The sequence below is a fragment of the Rhinolophus ferrumequinum genome, chromosome 22 (assembly GCF_004115265.2).
Source record: "Rhinolophus ferrumequinum isolate MPI-CBG mRhiFer1 chromosome 22, mRhiFer1_v1.p, whole genome shotgun sequence".
Lineage (NCBI taxonomy): Eukaryota > Metazoa > Chordata > Mammalia > Chiroptera > Rhinolophidae > Rhinolophus > Rhinolophus ferrumequinum.
The window spans coordinates 17,156,255-17,178,454 of NC_046305.1; the positions used below are offsets into that span (position 1 = coordinate 17,156,255).

Consider the following 22,200-nt stretch of genomic DNA (forward strand, 5'->3'; position numbering starts at 1 on the left):
AGGGACTGGTCAGTGTGAGCTGGTCATCATTAGGAATTCTATCTTACCCATCTTTGTATCACCAATATCTAGTACAGTGATAGATTTTTTTCTTTCCCATTCTGTTCCTCCTTCCTCCAACTGAGACATAGGATTTTGGAGTCTGGGAGAGAGGTAAGGCTGGACATGTGAATTTGAGAGTAGTTTTAATATAAATGGTATTGAATGCTACGGATAGGAGGGGGTTAACTAGTGTGAGCCTTTAGAGAAGTCAGTGAAGGAAACTTAAAAGAAATAGTAGGATAAAAGGCAAACAAGCAGAGTATGTTTTCAAAGAAGCCAAAAGAAGTGACGCAGAAAGAAGGGAGAAGGTCAGTTCTGACACATGCTTATAGGAGATACAATAAAATGAGGAATGAAAACTGGCCACCGAGTTTGACAAGATGATCATAACTGTAGTTAGAGTCCTTGGGACAAAGGCCTGATTGAAGTAGGATGACAAAGAAATGGAAATGAAGATTCAAGATGGTGACTTTAGATACTTCTTTCAAGAGACATGATTGTAAAGGATAGCAGAAAAGTGAGGGAGAGCTGGAAATTTTAAATTGTAGGTGGGCAAGTTTTAAATGGTGGGCAATTACAAATCTCATTTATAAGCCAACATGAATAATACAATATAGAGAAAGGGAGAAATAGATGATGCAGAGAGAGAGGAAAAATAAGTGCAGGAGAAAAATTACTGTGTGTGAGAAGGCTATGATCCACAGGCCAATTTGATCACTTGGTCTTAGAGAGCTGCACGAACACGTCTTCCATTGTAATGTCAGTGGAACACTGTTTACGTGCAGGTACGTGCATATTTGAGATTGGTGACGGGAAGATGAGGCAAGGCTCATCTGATAACTTCTATTTTGTCAATGAACTACGAGCAATACTCAATGAGTATTTTCTCAATGAAGTATGAGCAAAGTGAAGTGTTTGGACTGGAGGAAAGGATATGAAATGTTTACAGAAAGAAGAGAAGCTATAAAATAGTCATTGAGGAGAGTGGGGACCAGAACTTGTTACAAATGTCCAGTTTCAACATTGGTCCACCAAGGCAAATTGTGCAAACCTGTTTTTAAGTTCACGTCTCACAGGGAGCCCATTTTTGGTGTTTCATCAAGCACCGTGTCTTCAGTTATAGACCATATCACTTTAGCTCTCACTCACTGTTATTTTCCACTCTGATTTCCACACCTAGAAATTTCATTTATCTTGCTCTTCAGCTTATTCAAGTATTTCAAAATGTGTTTCAAATTTTATTTTGCATTTTCATGTTTCTATGTAGCAGCAGAGTTTTCCAAGTCTTTCCAAGGGAAATATAAGTAGAACTTCCATGTCACTTCTCTGAATTTCAGTTCCATCATTCATAAAATGGGAATAATATTATCTACTTGCAGAATTGTAGTTAAGAATTAGAGATGCTATGTATAAAATACTGGCTTATAATAGGCAATCAATACATGATAGCTATAATTATTATTACTACTAAATGTTATTCTTTTGTCCAAAGAATAAAAAGATCCGGTTTCCATCTGCCTTTTTTCCTAGATAAGGTTAATTTCTGATATTTTATTTTTAACAAATACTCCTTTTCTCTTTCTTAACAAATTTAATGTGGTATAATTTTTGTGAGTTTCTTGTGCATTAGTTTGGTTGGTATATAAGGTATCTTACTGAATGGAATTTTTTTTGGTATTTTAGGTTTTATAACTTTTTAAGGACTTGATATTGTAATACTTGAGAAAGAATAGACTTCAAATAGAAAATTTATTTCCTCATGAGACTTTATTCTTATTACATAGGCAAAATTATAATTGATAATGTATTTTGAAAAGCCCAAATAATAACACTGCAGAAAATAACAAGAAATAAAAAAGCCAAGCACATAAATTGAAAGGGATTTTTGAAAACTGTCATTATATTATTCATATCCTCTTTGTCTACAAACATGTTGCTGAAAATTACTATGTTTTGTAGTAAAGCATTATATCAATTTGAGTAACTAATACTAAGAAATGCTAATCATATAACTTTAGGATCAACCTTTTTTTTTTCCCCCCCAACTAGAAATGGCTATGTCCATACTTGCTATTTCCTAAAGGAATATGGATACTACCAAATTAGTGTGTAAAGTATAAAGGAGAAATATGAGATATTGACATAGTGAATCTTTGTTCAATGTCTTCCTACATGTCGGTCTGCTCTATGGCGTGTATCTTTCAGGCAGTAACCCATATTCATTTAGGAAAGACTCCACATCCCCAGCAAAAAATTCTTCAGCAAACTGTTCAGCAACACTAATAAAATTGCTTATGAGTTCCCCACCTTTATAGATGAGCAGTGTGGGGAGTACATCTGAGGAAAAGCGGTCCCCAGCACCTGTATTACAAGCTTTTATTTTGCAAAACTTGACCATAGGGTATTCGGCTGCAAGGCATGTTAAGCTACTGTTTAGAGCATTGCAGCCCTTAATGCCATCTTCATAAATGTGAACAATGATTGTGGTGATTTTCTGCTCCTTTTCAATGGTTTCCAGGAATTGCTCCCCAGTTTTCAGCTCATACACAAACCCATACCGAGGCCCAAAACTCAGCCTCTGGTGCATATCCTGCATACACTGTCGACGGTATTTACGAAGGCAATTTTCATCTTCTTTGTCTTGGTGGATTAATTCGTATTCTTGAATGCTCATCTGGGAACAGACGAAAGAATGAGAGAGATCATTCAGTCAGAAATTTATATTCCTTGGACACACCAAACCCATCCTCAACTCAAAGAATTTGCATTTGTTGTTCTCCCCACCCCCTAAAGTCCTTCTCCTTTTCCTCATTCAAACTTCTGTTCACATGTTACCTTCTTTGATAACGCTACCTAAAAGAGCGCCTACCCCACACTTTCTATTCCCTATATGGTTTATTTTTCCTTCATAGCAATAATCACTATTTGATATTGTGCTATATATTTAATTTGTTTAATATTAGTTTATCTAACTGTTCCATAAGGGAAGGAATTTTATTTGTCTCATTCGCTACTCTTCAATATCTACTATAGTGTCTGGCACATAATAGGGGTTCAGTAATTATTGCATAATATAAATGCATGCATAAGTGTTGCTGAATATAGTTTAGCCATGAGATAGTGACAATGTCAGTCAGAAATGTGTCACTTAACTACCCATCTCTTTGGGTGAAAAAAAAACCGAGCAAGGTCTACACTGGAGAGACTTTCAAAAACAGAAACACACACACACACACAAACACACACACACATATTTAAATGTGTCCTCAACAAATGCCTTTGGATATTAGTGTCTCCTCCACAAAAGCTGTTAAAAAAATGATATCTTATCACTTACTGATTTTTTGGAATATGTAGAATCGGATTCAGGCAAGCAAGACAGCAGTCACTGCTCTCTGGAGTTTATCAAATTAGCCAAGGCGTTAATAATGCTGAACTAGCAACATCAGCATCACCTGAGAAGTTCTGGGAAATGCAAATCTGGGGCATCAGAACCTGTCATGGTGAGGCTGAGCAGAGCCATATTTAAACAAGCCCTCCAAGCTATTCTCACTCGCGGGTTTAGGCTAAAATGAGAAATGACCTAACTTCCATCTTTCAAGACAGGTAGTTTTCACTGCAGCTGGAATATAAAATTACCTACAGAGCCTTTCTTAATAGCTACATTATTAGTAACGTATTCAATTGAAAGTTAAACACCCTTCTCACACACACACACACACACAAAGAGAGAGAGAGAGAGAGAGAGAGAGAGAGAGAGAGAGAGAGAAGAAAGGAAGGAAGGAAGGAAGGAAGGAAGGAAGGAAGGAAGGAAGGAAGGAAGGAAGAAAGAAAATAAAAAGCAATGATGGGACCTAGTGTGATTAAGAGATGGGGAACAGCCCAGAACCATGGAAGGTGGATAGTTCCCAAAGGGGATCAGGTACTGCTGTCTAATCATCAAGTAGCCTCACAAACACCAACTTCTGACAGTATTTAGAGTGGAGGAGAATTGAAAAGGCATGAAACTGCTACTTATGGAAAATCTATGCCTTAGGCACTTTACCTACTAGATTATTTCCCTTAACCCTCACAAAACACCTATAAGGTAAGGTGTTATTACAGAATCTTATAGAAGATACTGAGATTTAGGATAAGTAGGAGTACCTGATGCTTTCATTACTTCCTTCTCTTGTTTCTGCCTCTTAATATTTTTTTCTTATCAAATTACTTTTTTTCGACTTTAAGATTATTGTCCCAATTTAATTTGTTTTAACTCTAAAAGTTGTTAGATGTTTTGTATAATTTTTAAGTTGCTAACAGTTCTGTTAATTTAACAGACTGAACCACACAAATGTTGATTTACATGTGCATTTGAGCCTTCTTATGAATACTTGTTCCATTCACTTATTCAGATACATAGGTATTTAGGCATTCAGGTCCATTTCTAAAGCTTAACCTTAGTACAACATCTTTAATAATTAAAATATCTCACATCTGTATAGTATTTTACACGTTCCAAAGCCCTTTCACGTTTATTTGATCTCCACATCCTTTTAAAGCAAGTGAAGGAAGTGCTAACAGTTCCTCACATTTCACTGCAATTGTCTCATCTACCTCACATAATGACTCATTGAAGGAACCAAAGCCTGAAAATAAGATCTTAGACTTGAAGATTTTGACAATGCCAGAAATCTGGAACCAAGTATATTTCTGAAGCACTATCTTTTTCTTAGGAATTAATATACAACAACTCATATACGCGTATACTGGTTTGGAGATAAATAAACCACTAAAGTGATTCCCCCCCCAACCCCGCAATGAAAATCACTTGACGGTTTCTTTTATTAATATAATTGTTGTTGTTATATAAATAATACATGCTAATTATAAAGATTCAAACATGACCTAAAAGCTAAAGGAAGGAAGGAATGTCAGCACTCTGACTCTGAGATAATCAATCTCCATTAACATTATAGAGATCACCGTTTAAAGTTATCTCTTTACACACATAGACACATTATAGAAAAAGTAAATAAGTGAGATTTAAAAAAATGCTGCTTTAGAAAAAAGGAGGATGCATGTTTACACGTTATAAATTATTTATTATTGCTTTTTCCTTATCTTACCTTTCTGCTGAATCTTTCTTTTGAGTCTTTGTCATCTCTACTCTGAGGGGAAGACATTTGTCTGAGAATCTCCTTCTTGCTAGATGGGACTGAATCATTATCTTCACTCTCTAATTTAAACTTTCTCCAATCATTTATTACTCCTTTGGGTCCTGGAATAAAATTAAAAATAAATTGTTTCCCTTTTTATTTTGAAAAGGACTATTTATACAATTGAAATTTGTATGAGTGTTGCCATGGAAATAGACTATATCAGAAAGAGACATCTTGTTTGGGCTAGAAATTTCTGACTACCTTGCTCATAAAAAAGTTCTCCCACATTAATCTTGTTAAACAGCTTTTGGCTAAGAATTTTGCTGAAACATCTGCATAATGAAAATACTGCATTAATGCATTAATGAAAAAAATCTGCATTAATGAAATTATGGACTTGGAACTATAAGCAAAATTTGGGGGTAAAGATAATTTTTAAAAAATATAGAGAGGAAACCAAAAATTTAGAAAATAACATTCATTTACATAAGAAAGAAGCTTCAGCAATAAAGCCAATTTAAAAATTGGCACCACACTATTAACAAAGGAAACTAGGACTGTTGGGGAAACAAATTGAAATGTTCTCAAGATCCAGAAAACAAGAATAACAATAACACATAAAAGACAACTAGTGAGAGGGAGGTCTAACCTCAATTAACAAAATAAAATGGCTTTAAGAAAATTGTTAAATAACCATCCAATTCCTTCTAAGATTCTAAGACTTGTTTACAAATGTAGAAAGGATACGATTTGTAGATTTAAGAAAAATAATTAAATCAAGAGTAATCCAATTGGAATTCTGATGTTCAGTTGCCCTGATAAATAATAACAGTGCTTGGAAAAATGTCTAAATTCTTGAAAATATGCAGTTTTACATATTCTTCACTAAAGCTTAACCATATCCATTAATATTGTGTTCTATATGTGGATGTATTCTCTTTCTCACATATTTCCTAGTTTTTAAAATTTATATAATATATAATTCATAAATTGAATATAAACTTATTTATGTTTATTATATTCAGGCAATGAATGTTATTTGTTTACTTGTATAGCCTTTGTCTTCCAGATATGTTTTTGCATATGCAAAATATGCAGATGTGTAGCATGTGTGTATGTGTACAAAAAGAGAACTTTTTCCTCCATTTGTTTACAAATAGTAGTATAATATACACACTTTCCCTCACCTTGCTTTTTTTTACTTCATAGCATATCTCAGATATTTTTTTTCACATACATACATACATAAATAAAGAGGTTCTTATTTAAAAAATGGGGTCATGATATTCTATTGTGTAGATATTCATTTACTTAAACAGTTTCTAACTCACGTACATTGTTGCTTCCACATTTTTTCTGTGATAAACATAAGTCGTAGGTTTTCAGGAGAAATATTGAAATTCATTTGATTTCAGAATGTTTTATCATTCCCTTTATTTTTTTCAGATTCAAAAAATTAAAATTAACACCTCTATTTATTTATTTACCTTTTCATCTAATATTGTTTACAATTGCAAGGAAAGTCCATAGTGGGGAAATTAGAAGAGAGGATAGTGGCTTAATTTTAGTGACGATAGAGAGGTCTTATGATATTGGACAGCAAGAAATTCTCAATAATTAGTGTTTCTAATTCAATTTCTTACTCTTTGACATCTAAATAAGACTGCTTTTAAAGTATTTGATTTCACATTAATTTACCCACTCAAACATATTTTAAATGATTCCATCAGACCACTCAAAGTGTATAACTTAAATTTCATACTGAATAGTGGTCATGAAAACATTAGAGATCTCCAGATTTAATTTTAATTTAATAATTAGTTTTTGCTTATCGCTTTGGTTACCTGTATGTGTGGCCTGTCTTTCAAAGTCTTCCTCCAAACTTTGGCTTTTGGCTTCTTCCATTTTAGGGATTAGATTTGATGTAATCTGTAGAATGAACAAAGGAGAAATGATGAAAGATGAGAAATATATATATTACATATTCATTATATATTATTCAACAAAATTCATATATATATTCATATTTTTCTGCTGCCAGATTCCATGTAGGTTAAGGGTTATTACCAAGTGATAATAGTGTTTTGTATGTTTCTGTCTGCCTTGTCAAAGGACATTAATTTAATATTTGTGTTATTAAACATATTTGGACCTAAGGAGTTTACATAATTCATGATTTGTGGGGTTTTTTTTAACTTAAAAAGCCTTCAGTTTCGGTCTGTGTATTTAGTGAAAATTATTTATAACTGATTTTCTTTTTTTATTACTGTTTGTTACCAAATTTCATTAGATTGTATCTCAATAATTTATAAAATAAAAATGTTTTAATTAATAATAATTATGTACTTACTATGAACACTTGCTATGTGCCAGGCATTGTTCCAGTTCTCTGAAGTGTCAAAAATCATTTAATTCTCACACAGCCAGACGTGACAGGGACAATTGTTAATGCCATATTACAACTGAGGAAGGGACAGGGAATTTAAATTACTTGTTCAAGATCACACAGTAAGTGGTGGAGCAAGGGTTTGACTCGAGGTTTGATTTTAGAGGTAAATCTTAAACCATTATGGAAGTTAACATACTATAATAGAGTCATTTTTCTCAATATGGTTTGACAAATCCATCTCCTGAATTGGCATTAAAGAACGATCTAAGGAATAATGTGATTCAAAACCTAACACAATAACATCTCTCCATTCCGTGGCAAGTTTTGGTGATGTTCCCCACCAAGCAAATGAAAACAACCAGGAATTATGTCTATAGAATTTTGAAAAACTGTAAAATACGTCACAAAATCTACCAAAAGCACATGGAGTTTTTATAGGAAATTCCTTGATGCCCTCGTATAGAAGGTATTTATTCTTAGTTCATACTCAAATCCAACCTATTAGCTTATTTATCTTTCCATTATCTGGAAAACTCTATTATTATGCATACTAACACATCCCCTAAGGGGTCCATATAATTGCGATTTTCTTGAAATTTTCAAGTCAGGAAAGATACACTAATAGTGGATATACTATCTTTTTACTGTTTCTTCTTCCTCTACTTTCCCCCCTTTGTCTCTTTCAATGATTTCATTCCATTTATGCTTTGATCCCAACTTAGTTTTTTTATTGATTTACACTTCAGCCTTGGACTTGGTCTGTTTGGTGCTTTCTCAAATCATGGAATGGTAAACCAGAACTCTTTGTCTTGATTGCGTTCTTATTTTCTCTTCTGCTCCCATCATTTGGACTAGTGTCATAATTTCATTGTGTCCCTCACTACATTCCCTACCCAGAATCACTGGAGGTCTAAGGTCTTTGCCAATTTGATTTTATCCACTTGAGTAAGAAAACACTTTTCAGAGAAGGGTGTCAAGAGAATACCAATCCATTCTTCAATATTTATGTAACTATAAATATATTAGGTTGGTGCAAAAGTAATTGAGGTTTAAAAGATTAAAAATAATTGCAAAAACTGCAGTTACTTTTGTACCAACCTAATAATAAAGAACATTAAATTAAATTTCAGTGAATTTAGTAATGAAAATGAATAAAGGAAAATGGAAATCAGGGAAAATGGAAATAAGCAAATGCTTTTGGACAAAGGAAGCTACTTAGGGTAATTATTTAAAAATAATTTTTTGCATATAAGAAAAATGAATATTATTAGTTTACTTCAACAATAACAACAACACAAAACACAACACTACAGAGCAAAGTAATGAAAACCTATTTGGTAACTTCAATAGATATTTAGTCCCCAGAAAAGTAGTGACTGAAGTCAGTCTCTTTTATTTTGCAAGAGTAGATAGTTAATCTGGGGTCGCTACTATTTGCAATAAATATACATAAGGTTTAAAAAAAATCTAAAAATAATTTTATTTCAAATGTTGTAAAGACAGAAGCCTAGCTTGCTTCTTGCCAACCTAGTTGGTGATCTAGTGGAGAATAAAAGGAATTTTATTTTTCAAGAAGAGTTTCGCCAATTTCAAAGAATCCCTTTACTGAAAAGATAATCCAGTTACTTGGAAAAAAACCTGATTTGTTGATTGAATTAGCAGATGTTAAGAATAGACTATGTGCCAGGCATTTCCCTGGCTCTGAATAACATGAAGAACAAAACTCTTCCAGTACGATACTGGCAAATTTTAAGACTTAAGTCAGCTGGGTGGCCTGTTTAGGAAAACACAGAGTTCATCCTTACCTAATCCCTCCAATTGAGTAGAGTACCAAGATTTGTGAAATTTACCACTATTTACTACTAGGGGAACCAGTAAACAGAGACAGAAATTGGAAGAAAAATATTGAAACAAGAGGCATATTTGCTTGTACTACTTGAAGACTCTGTAGAGGGAGACACAGTCGAGTATAATTAGCTATTGATATATTTGATCTACACTCCTATTAATATCCCCTGTCATCAAATTGAATTAGTATTTGGAAGGTGCTTAGATCCCAACACATACTAAGTACTAAATGAGTCTGTAAAATAAAATAAAAACCCCAGCATGAGTTGGTTACACTGAACTTTGTGTGGAGATTTGTGCAGCAAAGTGCAATATTTCGCTCATGAACTCATACCAACCATTTAAAAGAATTAATTCTATACCCCAAAGAATAGTATTAATATTTGAATTTTTAAATGTAATTGAAGTAAAGATTGCTATGGCTTCAGCAATCTTTGAGATCGATTTCTAAAATTGTGTTTGTTTCTTAGTCCTGCTTTTCTGTAACCCAAGTTTTATATAACAATCTTCTCAATGTGTGGCATAGCTTTGAACACTAACACTTCAGTCTTTCAAAATCTCTGCCACTTTTCTATTTGTCAATTACATATAAACATAGTTCCCTGGTATCCTTTTCTGCTTGCACTGCTATTGCAAAACACTATAGACTTTGAGGCTTAAACAACAGAAATTTATTTTCTCATGGTTCTGGAGGCCAGAAGTTCCAGATCAAAGTTTGACAGGGTTGGTTTCTGGTGAAGCCTCTCTTCCTGTTTTGCAGATGGCCTCCTTCTCACTGTGTCCTTACATGGTGGAGTGAGAGGGAGCTCACTGGTGTCTCTTCTTGTAAGGACACTGATCCTTTGGATGGGGGCCCTACCCTTATGACCTCATTTAACCATTAATTACTTCCATATGAATCACTACCGATGTCTCCCCTTATCTGCGGGGGATAGGTTCCCAGACCCCCACTGGATGCCTGAAACTGTGAATAGGACCAAACTCTATATATACTATGTTTTTTCCTATACATATATAAGTATGATAAAGTTTGTTATAAATTAGGCATAGTAAGAGATGAACAACTGATAAGAATATAGAACAATTATGACAATATGCTGTAATAAAAAATATATGGTCTCTCTCAAAATATGGTATTGTAAGTAGAGTGTGGAAACGCTGGACAAAGGGAGGATCCATGTCCCAGGTGGGACAGAAAGGGAGAGCGTACGATTTCATCACCCTACTCAAAACAGTGCGCAGGGCACAATTTAAAACTTATGAATTGTTTATTTCTGGAATTTTCCATTTAATATTTTCAGACTGTGGTTGACTGCAGTTAACTGAAACCGTGGAAAGCGAAAATGCGGATAAAGGGGGACTACTGTATTGAAATACTGTCATATTTGGAATTAGGTCATTAACATATGAGTTTTAGGGGACACGTCTCAGTCCATAGGACGTGGCGCTGACTTTTGTAGAGAATAATGTAAATGACATCGATGTTGGCCACTACTTCTCTGCTCTGGGCCTACACAGCCTGCCTTTTTCTTAACTTCTAAAGTTTTGGGGCCTCTGGATCTCTCAGAGTTCCGCCATCTATCCTCTAAGAAGTGAAGTCAGGAAAATAAGGCATACCTAGAATTAACTAGTCCATTATTTTTTATTCTTCACTAGTTCTTTCCTGCTTCTGGACACACATTCCTGGCATACCGCAGAAGTTCCTACAAAAATTTGGCCAGGAAGCCCCTGCAAGTCAGATAATACAGATTCCAGTTATTTCTGTGGCCAGTGTCTGGGTTGATGTCCAAATAAAAGTTTCAATAACTATTATTTTCCGTTGAGAAATAAAAGGCATAAATGCCAGGGGAAAAAAAGCCTCAATCGAAGTATTCCATTTTATTTAGTAGGTTTAGGTAAATGTGTCTTCATTTCTTTCTTTCTTTCTTTCTTTTTATTGTAATAAAGGTTTTATACACTATATTCTGACATTGGTTTCTCTCAGTACAACCAAATATTAAAATTACCTCTCTACGTATGACATACAAGATATCTTTCCATGAACCTTAAAAAATGCAGAAAAACGGAGCATTGAAGTAGCTCCAATGCCAAATTTTCAAAATAAGACAAGTTTGTGTGTGTGTGTGTGTGTGTGTGTGTGTGTTTTGTTTTGTTTTTTTGTTTTTTGTCATCGTGCAATTTAAAACAAATATTCTTCCTTCTCTCTTACACATGAATTTGTATGTGCCCTTTTGGAAACACAAAATAAGAAGCTGTTTCAGGGAAGCTGCTGTATTAAAAATGACATTATTGTATCGGGACATAATTAACCATGGAATGTAAATAACTGATTGGGATCAAGTACTGAAAGTGCTTGATTAAAGAATTCTTTAACTCAGCTAACGTGGAATTTAACAAATGATCTATCTTTAAGGCCTATCTGGAGCATACTGTGTTATTAGATGACTGAAACGAAGCGAAGCTGCCAGGTGGGAAAAATCTATAGAAATTCTGTTTCACCTTCACTTTTGACAGAAACTTAGATTCTGCATTTTGATCTGTGCTCCATCACAGTATCACACTATACGAAAGCCAGACATTAAGTTCGTGAATTTTCCATTGTGCACTTCCACAGTGGAAAGTTCATGAACTTAATTGGCAGATCTTGTATGTTGCCCACCCTTGCAGGGTTTCGTGTTCTACCTTTTTCTGCCTCTAACCATGCATCTCCTTAGGTCTCTGCTCTCCTGTGTTTTCCAAGGTGACTGTGAGCTAATCTGATCAACTAAGCCAGACTAATGTTCTCACCAAGGCTAATATGTTAATGTCAGATGTTTTAACCCCCGCCACGACTGTCTTCCCCAATGTCATATTGGACTCTGGGAGAAAACAGTTCTGCTTTTTCTTCTTATTTAAAATGTGATAAGTGATGGAAATTTCACATAAGCTAGGTCTGACAGCATCATGGCCGACCATGGTAGTTATTACTGGGCTGTGGACACCTCTGTTGTCTCTCCTATCAGCAATGTAGCTCTCCTGATTTCACCAAGCCATAATTTCCTCTTTCTCTAGCCCACCCCACTTTTATTTATGACTTTGAAAACTAGAGATTTTTAGTAAAAGTGATGTGGTTTTAGGTTTAATAGCAACATAGAGGGGGTTTTATGCCTCATAAACCATCAGTTAATTTCTTGAATTGCTCTTTAATTGATTTATTTATATATGTCTTCTCCCCCAAGGAGGAACTAAGCTTCTTGTGGGCAGGAACCATGCATTACAGTGCTTCCAAGTGCTAGTATAGCAAAATGATTAACACATAAACACTGGGGTTCAAATCTAGCTCTGCCAATTATCGGCTGTGTGACCTTGAGCCGCCAATCACTAAAACTCTCTGTGCTTTAGTTTTCTTATTTGTAAAATTGGCGTAGTAATCATGTGTACTTCAAAAGGCTGTGTGAGGATTAAATGATGTGAAATGTATTATATAAAATGTATAGTATTTAGTAGTAGGAATTTAACAGGTACTGAGTAAAGTGATAATTAGTAAATAATTAAAAATTTTAAATAGTAAAACCAAATATTTATAATTAAAAACAGATATAGTCAAACAAATCTAAATTTTATTTAAGAATCAATACATATATGTACTGTTTATGCCTAATTATCTTCCCCACCCGAAATGTGTGTGTGTGCGTATACAGAGTCACACATATATTACACATTTATGTCAAAACTGTTTTATATTCTCCTTTCTCATTACTGACTATGGTCCTTCCTTTATCATAATACTTTGATTTACTTCTAGTAAGGTCTGTTTACCACAAGGTATTTATGAATGTGAAGCCTGAAGGGGAGATGAATTTGAAATCATGAGATACGCGTACAGGCTAATAAAATGTGCATGAAATTGCCTCCTTGAAAACAAAAGTAAAAAGATTTTCCGTAGATATAGGCATAAGTGGAAAATGGGAGGTGATAATTTAATCTGAATGTAACATACTTGTTTTCCAATGGATTGACTTTTACAAATCATAAGTGATTTGTTGTTTGATTTTCCTTTTAGTGTTTATGCCGTAGTGGTTTATATATTTTTTTCTGAATTTCAGTTGTCTAATAGAGTAGAACTTTGCCGAAACACTCAGGATTTTTGTTGCCACCTTTAGTCATTCTAGTTGTTAATTTTGGGTTAGATCAACTTTTATATTTTTGTATCATAATGGGAGTTTTCTTTAAAAATAAATCCCAGAAGCATAAGTGGAATGTAGGTCACATTATCCTCAAAATGGCTGAAAAAAATCAATATTGAGCAAATGGTTGGCACTAAGCAAATGTTAGTTTTCTTTCCTTTGCACACAGAACACACACGTTGATCCCTTACTCCATTTCTTTTCCCCTCCCTATCTAAAGTTCATAACAACTTTGATAGAAAAACCATGATGGAAGCTTTGATATAAGACACTGCAGAGCAAATATAATGTTTTCTCAGCTTCTATGCTTCTCAAATAGTTTTGCTTTATTAACAAATGAGACTGGGCAGGTGGAAGACGGAGGGAGCCTTTTAAATAATTTGTATATCAGGAATGTATCATACATAGCAATCTTCTCTTTGTCAACCAGTATCATCAGTAAAAAATATTCTGGGAAAATATGAGCTTCCAAGTTATAACTGAATTTGTGCTCCTAATAAAAGAAAAAAAACATTAACTTATCCAGGTTTGCTCTTACTACTATATACGACATTCTCTTACTTATTCTGAAGGAAATAGAAATGTCAGAACCTTGCAGGGAATTCAGAGCAGATATCTTATTTTTAATATCTCTATATCTTGTAAATATACCTATTCTAGCACATATGGTTTGAATTCCATTATAGATATTATCATGAGTGGTTCATATATATTTTGACAACTTACATAATATCAAATCCAGTTTATAAACATAATATTCAGGCAAAAATTGCCATGATCTCCAAAATTTTTTCTAACTATTAATGTTAGGTGATTCTAAGTAGCATGCATAATGGTTAAAAAATGTATATTTAAAGTGGATGCTATAGTTAAAAGTTATTTTACAGTTAATAAAAATATTCCATGGTGAACCAATGAGAAAGCCTTCATTCATTTTCATGATGCAAACTGTAAAATTTATTACTAATAATAATCACCTCCATGGATGCAAGATAACAGAAAAATGAAACGAACTGAAAAAAAAAACTTCACCTAATTTAACAAATGTCCATAAACTTGCTGTATTTTAAAAACATCATTTATTTCTCTTTCATTAAATTTTTGAAGTAACCTTCCGAAACAGATATTATTATTTCCACTTTAAAGATTAAAAAACAAAACAAAACAAGAAAAATTTTAATATTAAGGGAAAAGTCCAAGAGCACACAACTGGTTAAAACGTCTTCAGAGGTCTTCAGAGGTGTTTTAGTGGTGAATGTAGTACTCCCTTTCCCAGCTTGGGAGTCAAATTTTCAAATACAAAATGGAAGCAATCATCACTTCTTTCCTTCAGTTCTTCCTTTACTCAAAGAGAGAGCTGAAGAATTTTAAATTTCAAAATGAATTCTCTATTGACAGTTTTATTTTTAACTTTCTAGAAATCAGACTCAAAATTGCATGTATACACCGAATTTCTTAGCGAAGATGACTAGTGTTGATCATTTTAAGAAGGAAAGATACACAGTATTGAATTGTCTTTATAGTAGATAACTCATGACTTCATACTACTTTGAATTATTTTATAAGAACATACAATGATATATAAACAGTGAAATCATTAATCTTTCCCTGAAGGTAAAATTTTAAAAATTATATTATCCAGAAGACTATTTGAGGACTCACAGTTTGGTTCTCTGTGCCTGGTGTCCTTGATTGTGTTCCGTGGATAAGAATCCCTGTCTCAAGAACTCTTGAACTTGGACAGGTTTAAGCTCAGATTTAAGATTTCTGGATATTGATGACCCTTGCAGAAATAGCTCTGAACAAGTAATAGGATTGACATAAGAGAATTAGCAAAGCCTATTCGTTAACAGTAAGGCAAAAACAAACTAAAAAAGAGCTTCAAGTACTGTGGTAAATGCACTCTTTATCCACCTATTGTATGTTCTTTCAGAAAATATTTTTTTTTCTTTTTTGGCATAGACTGATATTCTCAGAAATTCACTTGCCATTCTCTGAAAGAAAAAAATAGTGTTTCTAATCAACAAATTTTTCTCAATTTAACTGAAATAACTATTCTCAACAACTTCCCTTGGCGTGGTCCATTTTTCCTCTTAAATTCACGAAACATCTACTTTCTTCTCCCTTTCTAGCACTCTGAAATGTCTTGTGTATTAAAATCTCTGCTAATCCTTTTTTTTCTGTTTGTTTTGTTTTGGCAAAAAAGTCCCAGAAAAGTTTGAATATAGTATTTAGTAATGTTACTGACCTCTGCTTTGTTGTATCTTTTTTAGTCCTTCTTTGTTCCATTTACTGGCCATTTCACTTTTCTTCCATGTGCCATTCAAAACAATGAAATTTTATTCAACAACAATTGTTGACCTCCTATTCTTTGTTAGGGGATGCTTACCAAAACTGTTACTGCAGTCTTCAGAAATTAGACTTTTGCAATGAGACCATTTGTTGGTTCAAAGCTATCCCATAGAATGTATATTCTATGAACTAAGAGTATCAGCTTAAAGTTTACAGGATGACTTGAATGGTTGAGAGACAGAAATTACATGAGCATTTATTTTTGCAAAAAAGAAACATAAGAAAGAATAGCCAAGAAACCAATACGACTGGCTATCTACTAGGAATGAGCAGAAAGGAAGAATTAGAGATGAGGGAGTGACTTCTCTCCAAGTATAATTTTTGTAGTTTGACTTTTGTAATGATGCATATTGAAGGTGGGGGGCAATGAGCCCATGTAACTTTTGATTACAATATTTTGAAAACTTAACTTAGAATAATGACCAAAAGAACTGTACAGAAATATTGAATTCTAGTCAGTAGGATTGTTTTCTGAAGTGCTGCAGGTTAGCAAATAAATATATACATTAAGGGTAAAAGCAGTCAAGTTTCTTACTGTTGTTGATTAGAATACAACTCAGCACTGGGGGGAGATTAGCATGAAGCCAGTGATTTTGGATTGGAATTGGAGGTATAAATATGTATTCATGGCTTGCCCCTCCCTTCCTTCCTCCCTTTCTCCCTCCCTCCATCCCTCCCTTCTTTCCTTCCATCCATCCTCTATCTATCTATCTATCTATCTATCTATCTATCTATCTACCTACCTACCTACCATTTTGTCTACCTACCTACCTACCTACCTAATTTCCTACCTAGATGTGTATGTGTACAAACACGCATACATGTATTTCCTAGTTCTGTGTACAGAGGCATAGAAAAAACATTCCAGTAGCAGTGAGTACACTTAGCACCCAAATCTTGCTTTCTAAATAACATCTTTATTAAAAGAAATCAGGGATCCTTTGAAAAGAAACAAGAACTGGATTAGAGAAATTATAAAATGAGCTTGAGATGTCACAACAAAAATTAATGAATGCTCAAAAATCACAGGAATACGTCAAAATGATATAGGAACCAGCTTGAAAGGGCCCCATTGGTCAAATTTGGGACAATTTAAGCCTCAAAATAAATAATGATAATAATGTGTTATAATCTATAGAATGAAATAAGGTTCTATGAGTATATTCTGGGCTAAGTAAGTAACTAAATAATAAATAAATGGAGAAGGAAAATCCCTTCTTTAGAGTAAAATACCAATCAACATTTAGAAGCAATGAAGGAGTTAAAAAAATCACTGTGGCACCCATCATAGTAGTATTTTTTTTAATGGTGGAAAACCACCAGCATTTATTATATTCACAATTCTGTGGGTCAGGAATTCAGTCAGGGCACAGTTCATCCCTACTTTACCATGTCTGGGTCTTAACTGAGGTGGCACAAAGGCTGGAAATGGCTGGGATGGCTTGCCTGGGGCCATATGTCTGGGACCTTGATTCTTTTGTACATGACACCTGTTGGACTGTAATGCCCAGGATAGTGGCTTCATTCTCATGTCACATAATTGCAAGGGCTAGAATAGCCAGAGCTGGCTGACATCTTGCTACACAGGCCATTCCCAGGATAATAGGACTTTTTATATAGCAGATGGCTCCCTCCCCAGAGCAAGAGTTGCAATAACGACTTCCAAGAGACCCAGGAAGAAGCTGCAGAGCTTCTTAGAACCTTACCTCAGAAGTCCCAGAATCACATTTGCAATATTCTATTAGGCAAGAAAGTCATTAAGACCAGCTCAGATTCAGGAGGAGTGCAGGAATACACACCCAGCCTCTTGACAGTGGGCTGGCATGTATGTACCGAGGGAAGGAATTGGTGGCAGTATTTTGCAGACGAATTACACAATGAATAGCATTCTTTAACTAGATTTCTTTTACTCAGCAATAGCTCTTAGAGAGCTACCCAAGTTAGTCCATAGAGATCTACATCATTTCTTCTCATTGTTGCATCATTACCTACTAAGAGTATACCGCAATCTATTTAGATATTTACTCCTTTAGGAACATATAGGTAGTTTCCATTTTTTCTATTTTAAAGTCATCCATGAATACGCTTAGTTTTGTTTATGTTCCAGTGTTTCTAAGGTTAATATTAAGACTGAAATTAGATTTTTAGTGTCATGGGATATGAACATATTTAATAAATACTATCAACTTGCCTTCTAAACTGGCTCGTCTAGTTTATATTTCCCCATGAATGTATGAGAGTAACAGATTCCCTAATGATCACTTGATACTAGCAAACCTTTTGAACGTGTGTCAATTTGGTTGTGGAAAATTGGTATCTCACTCTTTTATTAATTTTTATTTCACTGGTACTATGAATGCTTATGCATCATGGATTTGTTCTGTGAATTCCTATTGTTGTCCTTTTTTCTATTGTAATTCTTTATGTTTCTATTTATTTGTAAAAAACCAATTGTTTCTACAATTTGTATTTTACTCTAAAGAAGGGATTTTCCTTCTCCTCTATTTATTCAAGTCCTCTTTCTCTTACCTATTCAGAGCAGGTTTTAATGAAAGCTAGGATCCTGGCAATATGACTGATGCTCAGATGAAGGGGAAAGCTCGGAGCTGTGAGTCTCAGGCTCTGGAGTCACTGCACATACTTATAATTTAGCCCAACATTGTATTTCAGGGTCAACAAGAGTCCCAAACATTCCTCAGGTAACCTCCCTTCCTTGACGTTGCAAATTATATGCTTGATACCGGTTTTAAAACTGTAGTTCTCAACCAGTGGCCTCAGTCACCTAGATGCTTATAAACGTTCCTGGGCAATCTCCCAGGTCTACTGCATCAGAATTTTATAGGGCGTGTCCTAAGAATCTGCATTTTTAACTAGTCATTTACTCCTCACCACTGAAGTGTGAAAATCACTACCGTGGCACAGGCCAGAAATTTATATTAGGAGTCGAGGAGACGAATGAAAGGACAAATATGCCATCTTTATGGTTGGCTATGGGAAGGAGAAACTGAACCATATAATCATAGAATCAGAGCTCCCGTGTTTCCCTGTAAATAAGACCTAGACCTAGCCAGATCATCAGCTCTAATGTGTCTTTTGGAGCAAAAATTAATATAAGACCCGGTGTTATTTTACTATAATATAAGACCGGGTATTATACAATATAACATATAATATAATATAATATAATATATAATATAATACCTGGTCTTATATTAGCTTTTGCTCCAAAAGATGCATTAGAGCTGATGGTCCAGCTAGGTTGGCTAGGTCTTATTTTCGGGGAAACATAGTAGAGGCTCTCAGAAATCACCTAATCTTGTGGCTCTAACTACCATCAGCATCACCTGGAGAGATCCAGTCAAGTCAATGAAGTCAGAATCTCTGGATGTTGGGTCATATATCAGCATTTGTAAAAAGCTGTGTTGTATGTCATGCACCTAGGGTGAAAAATCACTATCCCAAACCAAACCCTTATTTTACAGAAAATTAAACTCAGGCCAGGTGAGTTTACATCATTTGTCTAGGGTGTTACAAGTTCTGATGGTCAAGAACTTGCCAGTCGTGGCCAGATGGACAGTGCTGTCTCTAACAGTTATTTTATTATAGAAGGGCTGATTTGGATTGGAAAGTGTTAATGCTGGAAATACTTGCTTTGAGAATAAAGTGTTTTCATAATATTGGTAAATGTGCTTTCCTAAAAATAAATTCTATATTTAGTGTCTGTATTTCTATAAGAACTGAAACGGAAAAGCTGCCAGATCTCTGACGATAGCAGTATTACAGGCAGGAAACACAGCTTTAATTACACATAAAGCTCTTCCGATTATCTATTTTTTCCTCAAGTGGTTTTAAAAACCAACCTTTACACATCTCTACGTGAGTAACCAATCAGGGCCTGGATGTTTGTATTTTTTTACCTTCAAACTAGCATGTTCTCAGAACTATCAAAGTAATATTTCACTCAGATAAGATTATCACTGGATGCTAAAAGTATTATGTGTCAGTTTGATGAGGAGTCTCAAAGTATCTCCCATAAATTATGCATTAATTACAAAGAGAAAGGTAACAAACTACAGTGGAGAAATGTGATAGAAACCACCTAATAAAATCATCACTTACCATCGACGATGAGACAAACTGACATCATGTGCCTTCGGATGCTGAGAAAGACACAGCATCACTCTTGTGGAATTCTAACCAAAAACTGTGTAGTCTGAATCTAATCGTGAGGAAGTATTAGACAAAACTAAAACTGAGGGACATTCTACAAAGTAACCGGCTTGTCATGAGAAGGTTGTGAAAGAGAATGAAGAAATGTTACAGATAAAGGAGATTAAAGAAAGATGGCAGCTAAACGCAATGCGTGACCCTGGTTTCCGGGATCCTGGAATACAATGCCTCTTGGCTTTATTCATGGACATTATTAAGACAATTAGTGAAATTTGAATAAGGTCTGTAGATTTGATACTAGTATTGTATAAGTACTAGTTCTCTGATTTTGACAAAGATACTGTGATTATGAAAAATAATGTTCTTGTTCTTAGGATTTAGGAACTACACATTGAGGTTTTTTTAATTAAAATTTATTGGGGTGACAATAGTCATTAAAACTACATAGATTTATGGGTGGTGAACACACAATGGGATTTATAGATGATGTAATACAGAACTGTACACCTGAAGTCTATGTAATTTTACAATTGTCACCCCAATAAATAAAAAAACCAAAAACCAAAAAACTACATAGGTTTCAAGTGTACAATTCTATAATGCATCATCTATATATTGCATATGTGTTCACCACCCTGGGTCACTGAAGTAGTTTGAGGTAACTAAGCAGCATATCTTCAAACTTACATTCTGATGATTCTGATTAAGTGTGTGTGTGTGTGTGTGTGTGTGTGTGTGTGTGTGAAAATACACACTCTTTCAATTTTATGTAACTTTTAAATTTCAAATAATTGCAAACCTAAAAGTTGCAAGAACAGCACAAGGAACTTCGATATATCCTTCCCCAGATTCCCAATTGATAACATTTTATCACATTTCTGTTATCATCTCTCTCATCCTATTCTTGCAAATCCTAGGTGTGCTTGAAATTGTTTCAAAATAAAGAGCCACCAAAAATTAAAAGAGTGAATACTTTCTACTTCTTTTTGCTTGCTAAATAAGTTACATTAGGTAGTGGTTAAGAACATCGTTTTTAGAGTAAGAGATACCCAAGTTCAAGTCCCAAGCTCAATCTTCTCTGAGTTTCAGTTTTCTAATATGTTAAATGACGACAACACTGACCTAAGAGATTCAGTGTGAGAATCTAATGTGTGTAAGATTCACACCATTAACTGTTGCACAATAAGCAGACAGTAATCTATTATTAATTTTGCTTCCTTTATTTCTCTCATTTCTATGTATCCTTTCTCTTCTCCTGATGTAATTCAAGTAATTTCAGTGCTTTTAAAACTTTATCTTTTTACCCCAGTATGTTCAAGATTTTTTTTTTTATTGTGAGAAATTAATTTAGTATTGTTAGACATCTATATATCTGGCCGTTGAGGACTGGAAATACATAGTTTCTAAATGACAGTATTCATATTGTCTCTCTTTGGGGATTTTTATCTGAATTCTTCACTTTGCATTTTGAGACTATAGTTTGGAACCTATTAGTAAAATTTATGTTATTTATAGGACCTGTACTTTTGTTAAAAGTCAAATGTTGAAACATAAATCGGAGATATACCATTTGTTTCATTGGGTTGGATTATATTTCTTTTAGTTATTTGTTTATTCTTATTCTGGCTTAAAAATGGGACCAACAAAAAATAATATTGAAGAGTTATTTTATTGAATTAGGTGAATATTTACTTGCTATTATTATTTTAATAGATTGTTGGCTTACCAGGACTTACAATTGATTAAACCTCAAATTGCTGCTGGGAAAACTTGTGGGAAAAGGGCTTGTCAGTGCTATTACAGATACTGTGTTACATGAAACACTCCACCTGGAAAAGGTGAATCCTATGTATTAGTCAAAATATTATTCATAAAGTAAGAATTACTTTGCAGTTCAACTCTCTGGAACTGAGCAGACATTAAATATAATCATGAGTTTGTAACTCAGCAACTTTTACCACAGTAATTGATTTATTGAACTAATAATAGTAAAACTATTAATAGCCCTTAGATCAAATTGCTCAGTGGCTTTTCTTCTTCATGATACCTTTCCTCTCCTCCTCTTTTTCCTCCTTTTTCTTCTTTTAAGCTA

At 34.2% G+C, this 22,200-nt stretch overlaps 1 protein-coding gene across 1 annotated transcript; it reads right to left on the reverse strand.

The window, feature by feature from the left end:
* Positions 1-1,774: 1,774 nt before the first annotated feature.
* Positions 1,775-15,301, reverse strand: PDC (phosducin). The gene is made up of 4 exons (XM_033093693.1): positions 15,249-15,301; positions 7,028-7,112; positions 5,151-5,302; positions 1,775-2,716 (listed from the first exon to the last, which is right to left on the reverse strand). The coding sequence occupies exons 2-4, from the start codon at positions 7,086-7,088 to the stop codon at positions 2,228-2,230; spliced, it is 702 nt and encodes a 233-aa protein (XP_032949584.1). The 5' UTR covers positions 7,089-7,112; positions 15,249-15,301; the 3' UTR covers positions 1,775-2,227.
* Positions 15,302-22,200: the final 6,899 nt, after the last annotated feature.

Excerpts from the sequence above, each read along its gene's own strand:
- PDC (XM_033093693.1), bottom strand. The coding sequence starts at position 7,088 with ATGGAAGAAGCCAAAAGCCAAAGTTTGGAGGAAGACTTTGAAAGACAG. Across the intron at positions 5,303-7,027 it reads AAGACAGGCCACACATACAG|GACCCAAAGGAGTAATAAAT; the intron begins GTAACCAAAGCG and ends ATTTTATTCCAG. Across the intron at positions 2,717-5,150 it reads AAGAAAGATTCAGCAGAAAG|ATGAGCATTCAAGAATACGA; the intron begins GTAAGATAAGGA and ends GTCTGTTCCCAG.